Below are 10,411 nucleotides of genomic sequence, written 5' to 3' on the forward strand. Positions count from 1 at the left end.
CCTCCGCTGGCAGCCCCTCTTAGGCAGTCCCTTCATACTGATCTTCTCTGCCCTCATGTAGGCTGTTTGCTCAAGCTTAATTCTCATGTAGGGTAACACTGTTAGTGCTTTGGCCTTAACTCAAAAGTTATCTGCACTTATACAGTACTTTGCTGCAGCTAAACGCCCACCTTGTCCGCTCTAACTCAAACCAGCTCCAAGATCATATCTGAAGACATGGGGGAGCCCCGCAGTCTGAATGCGGTACAGTTTTTACTGTGAATTTTGTCAGTCGTCTAGCTGTAATGATGATAATAAAAAAGGCTACTTGTGTCTTCCAGCTAATTCAGGCGGCTCCCTCCAAGGCCCACAAACGCCCCAGTCCTCTGGCAGCAGCTCTACAGCGGAGGCAGCAGGGGATCTGAAACCCCCCACACCTGCCACCACCCCTCTGGGACAGGTCACACCACTGCCCCCCAACAGGTACCACACATACATACTGCACTCAAACACTACTATTGCAGTACTGCTACTGCTCTGTGTGATGCTGCTGCTTTTACTACTGCTGTACTACTGTTACTGCTTATATTCACACTGTTACTGCCTCTACTCCTGCCACAGTAGTACTTTATTTTCTATGATCAATTTTACTTGATTTTGTAAAACAACTTCCAGTGTGTGCAGCACTCAGTTCCTGATGTAGGAACAAGCTTTTTCTGTTGATGTATGGTATACACCTAAATTGTGAACAACTATAGTGTAGTGAAGCAGGATTTAACTAAAAGACAAAGATAATTATGTGCACCGTTATATTCAGATACAGCATTGTCCATATACCGGTAACACCGTTTTTTAAGTGATTTAGGTGAGATTGAAGACAAAGTGCATATTATGGTTTGTTGCTCTTTATATGATGATTTAAGGCTTTTTCTTTTTTGTAACATGTCCCTCATTATAATCTTGTTGTATGATTTTAAAGGGTGGGAGCCTTTTTTGTGGCAGATTTTATTTGCAGCCTGGGAGAGTAGACATTGTTCTTTGTTTGCTTTGTTTGTGATATTATGTGTGCAAAATTATATTCTAAGTGTTGTTTTACGATTGCAATGGGATACTTGCTGTACAGTATTATAAGCTCATGTCGACAGGGCATTTGTATGTGCATGACACAAATAAAACAACAGTGGGGGAAAGTAACTAAGTACATTTACGTACTTTACTAAGTTTTTTAGGTGCTTGTACTTTACTTGAGTATTTCTATTTCATGTTACTTTATACTTTTTATGTATTTGACAGTTATAATTACTATTTAAGTTTATGCATACATTATTATTATATATACCTATATATTATTATTAAAATATGATGCATTGTTATAATTACACTGCTTAACAGTATTTACGGTTAAAATGAGCTTTACTTTAACCATATAATATCACACCGACATGGGTCATTTTGCACAAGTGTTTTTTTTTTTTTTTTTTTTATGACCAACATTTGTATTGTTTCATGTTTCCAAAACATCCCAACACAATAAAACAGTATATAAGCTCAGAACAAGATATTCATTAACAGTAAAAGAAAAGAGTAAACATGACATAAAAAAGAAAGGTAGAAAATATACATACAAAAAGAAAGATATATATATATCTCTAATATATATAGATATATATAGATATAGATATATATTCACAGACTTAAATGTCACCATCAAACTACAGGGGTTGAAAGCCTACATCAACACATCAATATGAGTCAAGCTTAGTAGGTTCAAAATACTCACATGGTGGTTACAACTTTTCCCCCACGACAGTTCAGGGTTAATTGTTTTGCAGAAGAATACTGCCTTAACCTTACATGGGCATGCCTTATTGAGGCTCATGGCCCTGGAACAATATATTTCCCTTTTTTTGCGTGGTACAGGTCTAGCCGGTTTACCATCCTTTATGTCAAATCTTCATAGGCTGCCAGTATACTTAATTCAGTGAACCATGAGCTGGATGGAGGAAGATCCACCTATTTCCATTCTCTAATAAGGAGCTTTTGGCCCAGCATGATGACTGCGTGGATCCACCCTGTCTAGGGTTTAAGAATCCCCCTTAGAGGGGCAGAGTCCCCCAATATATATATAGGCTAGGTAGAAAAGGAATGTCCTAACCCACGATTAAGTTTAAATTCTTACGATTTGTTGTCCACCACCTCTGAGCTTTTGGCAGGGCCATAACAAATGAATCAGGGTGCCTGGGTCCTGCCCACATCTCCAGCATGCTGGGTCCTCTCTTAACCCCACCCTATCCCCACCCTGTGCAGTGTTGTAGGGGTCCAACAAACCCTATTCAGAATTTTGAATTGTACTAATCTAGACATAATCTCGTGAGAGGATTCCTTGGGGTTTAGCAGAATGGCACTCCACTTGAAGTGCATTTTGCTGCTAATACTTCTTTACCTTAACTTAAGTACTTAATGTAATGAAACATCCATTATTTCAAAAATGAATAACAACATTACTTGTGTCTCAAAAATAAAAGCAGAGAACTGGGAGCAGCACACATCATATCCATATTTTCAGTGTGGGCAATCCATGGTCTCCACCTCGCTCACATAGATTCCACCTTCTTCCCTCTCTCTCCTCCCTGTTCCTCCCTCCCTCCCTCCTCGCCTCTTCCAGGAGCAGTGTGAGCGTACAGGACCCCTTCTCAGAGGTGAGCGACCCGGCCTTCCAAAAGCGTGCTACCTCTCTGCCCCCCTCAGCTCCTTACCAGCAGGGCCTCGGCATGCCTGACATGATGATGAGGATGCAGTACGACGCCAAGGACCCCTTCGCTGGGATGAGGAAGAGTGAGTGAGGCTCACGCTGTGAAAACCTTTCATCCAAACACCAAGCCCTAGACCTGTTTCCCCAATTTTAAGAATATTTTGAGACCTAGTATGTGAATTAACTGGGGTTTTTTTGCTGCGAGAAAACCACTTGAATCAAGTATTTCATATTTTCATGTAAATTCTAAATGAGGATATTTAAATTTACTTTTTTTAAACTTACATGGCACTTTGTCAAAATGACTCATGTATCCCAAAGCTATTGTTCTTCTGCCTTTCTCGTTGGTCTAATTCATTGTCTAGTCAGGACAGGTGTGTGTGTGTGTGTGTGTGTGTGTGTGTGTGTGTGTGTGTGTGTGTGTGTGTGTGTTTGACTACTAGAACTATGAAAGGAGATGAGAACTGTTTGTTACGCCACACATCCCTTTATCGAAAACACACCAGCTCGTGTGATGTTCTTGTAGCTTACCCTTTGTCTCATCCTAACTTTGTTCACCCTTTTCATTCTCCTCGTTTTCAACCTTTCATCTTTTCCATCCTGCTGAGAAGCACCTGTTTTGACCAACTCATGCGGTTTAGTTTTCAGAACAAACAGTAGTTTTAGAAAGGATGGCGGCTCCTCTAAAGGCTGGAGAGAATGGATTCTGAATGAATAATGTGGTGGATGTTAGCTGCATAACAACAGTTGCAGCCTCAGAACAATAGGTTTAATCATGGGAAGTGGTGAATATTCATAGAGGAATGCTGCCACCTAGTGGATAGCAGAAAATGTAGTTCATGCGTATAAAAGGAAATTTTAGCCTCTGTTGTATGTTTGCAGGACAATCATAGATCTCCATTTTGTTTGTGTTGTCTAGATTCAGTCACTATTATATACTATCGTCTGAGATGCATTTACCTCATTTGCTTTGCTCTATTAACAGTGGCAGGAGCTGATCCCTACATGCCAGGCCAGATGCCCGCTGGTGGCATGCAGGACATGTATGGTCGACCTCCGTCAGCCTTGAGCATGAGCCAACGGCCGCAGTATCCATACGGGCCAGGCTACGACAGGAGGTAGGCCCACAAATCAGCAGAAGAGGGTGGTGAACCTGTAGTATCTCATTATTTCCCTAACATGAGCCCTACGGCGTACTGTAGTATATTGTATTGTATGTACAGTACCTGCATGTTATGGGCAGGACAGAGGATATTCACCAACAGTGTTTGGGATATTTAAATACATATGTTTACAAAAGAATTTATGTTAGTGATGTATTGATAGAAGCATGAAGACTTTCCTGTTGTCTGATCCTCAGACCGGACCATGTCATGGGGATGGAGGGCAACATGGGTCCCCCTGGGAGTCAGAACAACATGGGACCTTCTAACAGTGAGGGCAGCATGTACTCTCCCAGTAGATACCCTTCACAGCAGAGGTCAGCATCTGTGTGTGTAGTAGAGTGTACTAGAGTACATTTGTAGAAATAACAAATTGAAATGTAACTTTGCTAATCATTTTTTAACCAGAGACTAATGTATTCCTCCTCCTCCTCCCCTCCCCCCTCCGTTCTGTTTCAGACACGATGGCTACAGTCAGCAGTATCCCAGCATGCCATATGGGATGCATCCATCTGGAATGTACCCACAGCAACAGGTAAGAAAGAGCTCACTTGTAAGTACTGGAAACACAGTAGTTTTACAAGGCTTACTGTGACTTCATATATGGAAGGAACACGGTATATGATAGCAGAACAAAACATTTTAGGGCTAAAAGGGCTGTACTCGACATTCAGAACAGCAGCAAACAACTATTTGCTATGTAAAGACATAGTGGAGTACTGGCGTCCTGAGCAGAGAATGAAGTCACACTCCCTCTGTGTGTGTTGTAATCTGATCTTCTCTGTTGCATGTAGCTGTGAAAATACATAGGTATTTCACGTATTGCGGAACGGTGTGTGAGAGCTGTGTGGACGCAATCCCAGCCTGCTGTTTTTTTCTCGCGTATTTCGAATACAGCCCCTTTAAACCTATTTTGACCAGGAAATGTCCTCACATCGTCACAGTTCAACCTACAGATAACATACTGTATGAATAAATCAGCAGCAGTGGAATGAGGAAAATGAATGTGTTTTTACTAACTATCTACACCATTGCTTCAGCAGGGCTACAAACGGCCCATGGACGGCATGTACGGCCCCCCGCCCAAGAGACACGAGAGCGACATGTATGCCATGCAGTACGCTAACCAGCAGCCGGACATGTACAACCACTACGGTGGTGGGTACTCCGGCCCTGAACACAGACCCATCCAGGGACAGTTCCCCTACCCCTACCCCCGTGACCGCATGGCCCCCTCAGGTCAGAGCCAGCACAGTTTGATGGGTGGGGGGCCCACTCCTAACCATGCCACCGATGGCCCCAACATGTGGCCATCCAGGACAGATCTCGGCTATCCCTACCCCAACAGACAGGGGCCGCCATCACAAATGCCACCTTATGGCTCAATCGGTAGAGATGACATGGACGGGCGGCCCGGGCAGGAGCAGTGGCACCGTCAGTCTCCCTACATGTCGTCATCAGGTGGCATGGCTCCCCTGTCCTCACGCCAGCCATCTTCTTATTCCAACTCTCCATCTATGGCCAACCACCTGCCCAGAGCACCCAGTCCAGGGGCCTTCCAGCGCTCCATGGACTCTCGGATGTCACCCAGCAAAGCACCGTTCATGTCACCCATGAAGATGCCTAAACCTGGGATGACCATGATGGGCTCACAGGGCAGTGGACCTCTTGGTCACTTTCCTCCCAACCTGAGGCGGGACCTCAACTACCCACCAGGATCAGTGGAGGCCACCATGCCGATTCTCAAGCCCCGTCGCAAGCTCACCTCCAAGGACACTGGTGAGATGGCGTCCCATTATTTCGTGAATGATGAATGATTTTGAATGAGGCTGTGAGGTGGATAGGTTGGTAAGGGTCTTTGGAAGATGCATTGTCAGTTGTTTCATTCTAGTTGTGCATTTAGCTCAAAAAGTTGTGGATTTACAGTATTTTCATGCTCTAAAAAACACCATTTTATTTCTGCCTTCAATGAACAGCTAAACCTCATTTTCAGGTAGAACTAGCACAACATGGGGTACATTTAATGAAAGGATTTACAATGATCTACTCTGTTCAGTGTCCTCTTTTATCATTTGGACCATGTCTGATCACTGTTTTTCTTTTCTCCCTGGTTCCAAAAATCCCACTGTTTTAACCCCAGGAACGCCTGAGGCCTGGCGCGTGATGATGTCTCTGAAGTCTGGCCTGCTGGCAGAGAGCACATGGGCTCTAGACACCATCAACATCCTGCTGTACGATGACAGCACTGTGGGCTCCTTTAACCTCTCCCAGGTAAAACCAATTTCCTCACTACACCTCACTGCTGACAGAACGGATTCATTTAACCCGCTGGAGCACACGCTGTGGCAGTATGACAATACAGCGTGTTTCTTTAAACCTGCTCTTCCAGATTAACCTTTTCTATTAAGCTCTAAAAAAATATATGTATTGTCATTATGTAGTCCAAATGATTCAAGATATTATGAGTATTTGGAAAAAAAAGTGATTAGAATTAGATTTACTTCTGCTTAAATTGTTGACATTCATTATATCTTTGTCTGACCAGTTGCCTGGATTCCTCGAGCTGATTGTGGAATACTTCCGCCGTTACCTGATCGAGATCTTTGGCATCCTCGAAGAGTTTGAGCTGGGGACTGTGGCTGAGAAAAGTCTTTTGGACCCTGCTGCTGATCAGAAAGAAGAAGCCATTCCTGACCAGGAAACCGACTATACCGCCCAACCTGAACCTGAGTCAGCTCCGGCAGCGGAGACGCCGGTGGAGCAAGCAGGAGGCATCGTGGAGGAAGCTCTACCAGTCACTGCAGAGCCAGAGTCAGCTGAGGTGAACGGTGAGAAGGAGGAGTCTGAGGTAAGCATCAAGGAAGACAAGAATGAAGAGGACAGAGAGAAAGATGGAAAAGAAGAAGAGGGTGAAAAGGGAGAAGAGACTAAAAAGGCATGTGTTGACCAGCCTGTTGCAGAGCAAGAACCTAAACCTAAACAAGCCAGTAAATATGATAAGCTCCCCATCAAGATTGTCCACAAAGAGGACCTGATTGAAGACATGACCGAGCACTTAGGTTACGTCACCGAGTTTACCAGCGGGCTGCTACACTGGCAGGCTGGTGGAGGTGATTCCACCGCACATATTCAAACACAATTTGAACCCCGGAGTGAACCATCTGCTAGGGCAGATGGAAAGACGAGAAAAGCAAACAAAGGGGAAAAGAAGCTGGACGATGGGAAGAAACAACCACTGAAACATATCACTGCTACTATTGACGATGTTCTGTGTGCTCGGGTTGACGCCCTTTCTTACGCCCACCCTGCACGCTCCTTGCCATCTTACCCCTTCAGGGTGCATCAGGATGGGGAGCAGGACCACATCACCTTGCTGGAGGACGAGCCTCGCTGCCTGGACGAAGCTCCGCTCTCCACGTCCTCTGCCTGGCAGGACTCTCTGGCCAAGCGGTGCCTCTGCGTCTCCAACATCGTCCGGAGCCTGTCCTTTATCCCCGGGAACGACTTGGATATGTCACGCCACCCTGCGCTGGTTCTTCTTCTGGGCAGGCTGCTCCTGCTGCACCACCAGCACCCGGAGAGGAACAGATGGCCCCCTAGCTACCAGAGGGACGAACAGCAGGAGCAGGGGCTGTCGAGTAGCAAAGAGGAGTGGTGGTGGGAGTGTCTGAGTCTGCTCAGGGAGAATGCTATGGTCACTCTGGCCAACATTTCGGGTCAGCTTGATCTCTCCACCTATCCAGACACTATCTGCCTCCCCATCTTGGATGGCCTTCTCCACTGGATGGTATGCCCTTCAGCTGAAGCCCAGGACCCCTTCCCATCAGCAGCACCCTACTCCCAGCTCACTCCCCAGAGGCTGGTGCTGGAGTGTCTCTGCAAGCTGAGCATCCAGGGCGGTAACGTTGACCTCCTGCTTGCAACGCCGCCTTTCAGCCGACAGGAGAAACTCTTCACAGTCTTGGTCCGCTTCGTGGGTCAGAGGAAGGCCCAGGTGTACAGGGAGATGGCAGTGGCTGTTCTCTCCCACCTGGCACAAGGAGACCCCACAGCGGCACGTGCCATAGCCATGCAGAAGGGCAGCGTGGGTAATGTGGTAGGCTTCTTGGAGGATGGTGTTAGCATGGCACAGTACCAGCAGAACCCTCACAGCTTGCTGCACATGGGGCACCCCCCTATGGACCCACCTAGCATAAACATGATGTGCAGAGCAGCTAAAGGCCTGTTGGCTATGGCTAAAGTGGAGGAAAACAAGACAGATTTTGTGCTGTACGAAAGCAGATTATTAGACATCTCCATTTCCTCTGTGCTCAACGCGGGGGTGGCAGCTATTATTTGCCAAGTTCTCTTTCACTTAGGGAAATTATGACAAGAGGAGAGGCAGGACTCACACAGCAGACGCTAAGGCGTACAAGATACTTTTGTGGTTTTCTATTTTTATTTATCAAAATGACAGAATTCTTTTTTTTTTTTTTTTTAAGAAATATCCACATAAAAAATATCTCTATATATGTAAAGCTTTTGGGCCGTGTTGGAAAAAAACGTGTGTTTGGGATTTAAAAAAACTCATTTTAATACAAATATTTAATACCTGCTGGTGTTGGATTGCTACTCTTGTTTGGCATTTTTTTGTTTTTTTTGTTTACTTTTTCAGCCAAAGCTGCCACCAGACGTTGGTGCTGAATTATGTGGTTCCTTTTGAGTCGATGAGTCGTGGAGATGTTTTTCAGTTTTATAAATGCTAATATACTCATCAACATTTTGTTAATGGAGAGTATTTATTTAAAATGTGACACTGTACAGTAGTTTGAATTGTTTTTGCCAACAGTTATGGGGGGAAAAAACACTAACTTTTCAAATTGAAATGTATATGTCTCCATCGCTGGAAGATAAATTGTGCAATAGGACTCTAGAGCAAGTTGTCCCTTTTTGAGAACAAGAAGACTCTTTAAAGACACCTGCAGTGTGTGCTTTAGGCCATGAGGAGGCAGCATTGAACCAGCCAATCAACATACAGTAAGAGAAGAGCATCTGTTAAAATAAGTGTCTAATTTATCAATCATAGCCTCAACGATTTTCACAGATGAACTTTGTGTTTCCTAAGCACTTGTGTTATGTCTGTATTTTTTCATCACTGTGTATATAAACCGTTGTACAATGGACACACATGATTCTTTCAGTCTCAATCAAGCATAGCAAGAGACTCTCCGACTATTATAACAAATGCTTTTATTGTTGGTCAAATTTGTTATTGTTATTATACATATTTTGTTAATGGGGTCAAATATTTGAACATGGCAGATGTAACTGGTGTTTTGATGTAAAAATTCCTGTATGCATTGTATAATAGCTGAGAAAACAATCGCTTTGGTAATCAAACGTGGAAGTGCCAGGGTGAGAGGATATCTAGTCGAGGTTACATGAGAAAACTGAACACATTTTCTGTTTACTGTTACTGTCCTCCATTCATGTCAATGGGCATATTTTTGAATCTAGATAATGCTCTACAAGAAACGTGTGAAAAGAACCTTCAAAATGTCCTGAAAGCTCATTGTAAAATTTGCCTTTTTTTCGTATGACTCCTTGTCTCTCTTTTATTCAGTATACACATTTATACTCTGTGCTGCACATGTCACAAATAAATGTACGATGAACATCGTTAAGCACTGGAGACGTTGCATTATGTCCAGACAATCTTAGGCCAATAAAACAAACATCAACTGCTTACATGGACTGCCTTTTATTGATGTAATTTAAAAGAATTCAGTTCAATAGTTCAATAATCCAGACTAAAAAAGAAATTATACAATGACTGAAATGCTGCAGTCCAGAGGACACCTGATAATTAGACCTGATAGTTTTCTATCTAATCACAGTATTTGCATGAGTTCAATTCTTGGTATTAAAAATTCTTCCCATCCATGAATCTCAGTTTTGGATTTGATCTTTAATGATCACCAGGACATTTACAGGTCGGCTGTATTACTTAATATCATACATCATTTTTAAAGGTCCAATATTATGCTAATTTTCAGGTTCATACTTTGTATTTTGGGTTTCTACTAGAACACGTTTAAATGCTTTAATGTTCAAAAAACACATTCTTTTTCCCTGTCTGTCTGAATATACCTGTATTCACCCTCTGTCTGAATCGCTCTGTTTCAGCGCCTTTCTTTTTAAGCCCCCCTCTTGAAAAAAACCCAGTCTGCTCTGATTGGTCAGCATTTCTGGGTCTTCGGCATCCGCTCTCTCTGTGTCTCTGCATCATCATATCAGCCGGGGAATGACTGTAGCATCACTTTTCTACCTAGAATAATTGTGACATCATAATCGTACGGAGGTCCGGACGGCTCGTTTAAAGATATAGTTTCTGAATATGGGCTGTGTGCATTTCTCTGTGGATTGAGCGTTTTGTTTTATAATTTAAAAAAGACATGGAAATAACTGATAACTGTTAAATTAAATACTTCTGAAATTAATATTTTGAATGATTTTAGGTGATGTGAGGTCAGTCCTT

At 43.6% G+C, this 10,411-nt stretch overlaps 1 protein-coding gene across 9 annotated transcripts in view; it reads left to right on the forward strand.

Moving 5' to 3' along the window:
* LOC114546385 (AT-rich interactive domain-containing protein 1B) overlaps positions 1-9,621 on the forward strand; it is a 207,639-nt gene extending 198,018 nt beyond the window's left edge. For 8 of the 9 annotated variants that reach the window (XM_028565135.1, XM_028565138.1, XM_028565137.1 and 5 more), the window contains 8 exons: positions 321-462; positions 2,645-2,814; positions 3,717-3,849; positions 4,092-4,211; positions 4,354-4,429; positions 4,935-5,673; positions 6,035-6,165; positions 6,440-9,621. In XM_028565135.1, the coding sequence (XP_028420936.1) occupies positions 321-462; positions 2,645-2,814; positions 3,717-3,849; positions 4,092-4,211; positions 4,354-4,429; positions 4,935-5,673; positions 6,035-6,165; positions 6,440-8,263 (3,335 nt within the window). In that variant the 3' untranslated portion in view covers positions 8,264-9,621. The remainder of the gene's footprint in view (positions 1-320; positions 463-2,644; positions 2,815-3,716; positions 3,850-4,091; positions 4,212-4,353; positions 4,430-4,934; positions 5,674-6,034; positions 6,166-6,439) is intronic. The other variant, XM_028565130.1, reaches the window with a different exon arrangement.
* The last annotated feature ends 790 nt before the right edge of the window (positions 9,622-10,411 follow it).

The sequence above is a fragment of the Perca flavescens genome, chromosome 20 (assembly GCF_004354835.1).
Source record: "Perca flavescens isolate YP-PL-M2 chromosome 20, PFLA_1.0, whole genome shotgun sequence".
In the NCBI taxonomy this organism is placed as follows: domain Eukaryota; kingdom Metazoa; phylum Chordata; class Actinopteri; order Perciformes; family Percidae; genus Perca; species Perca flavescens.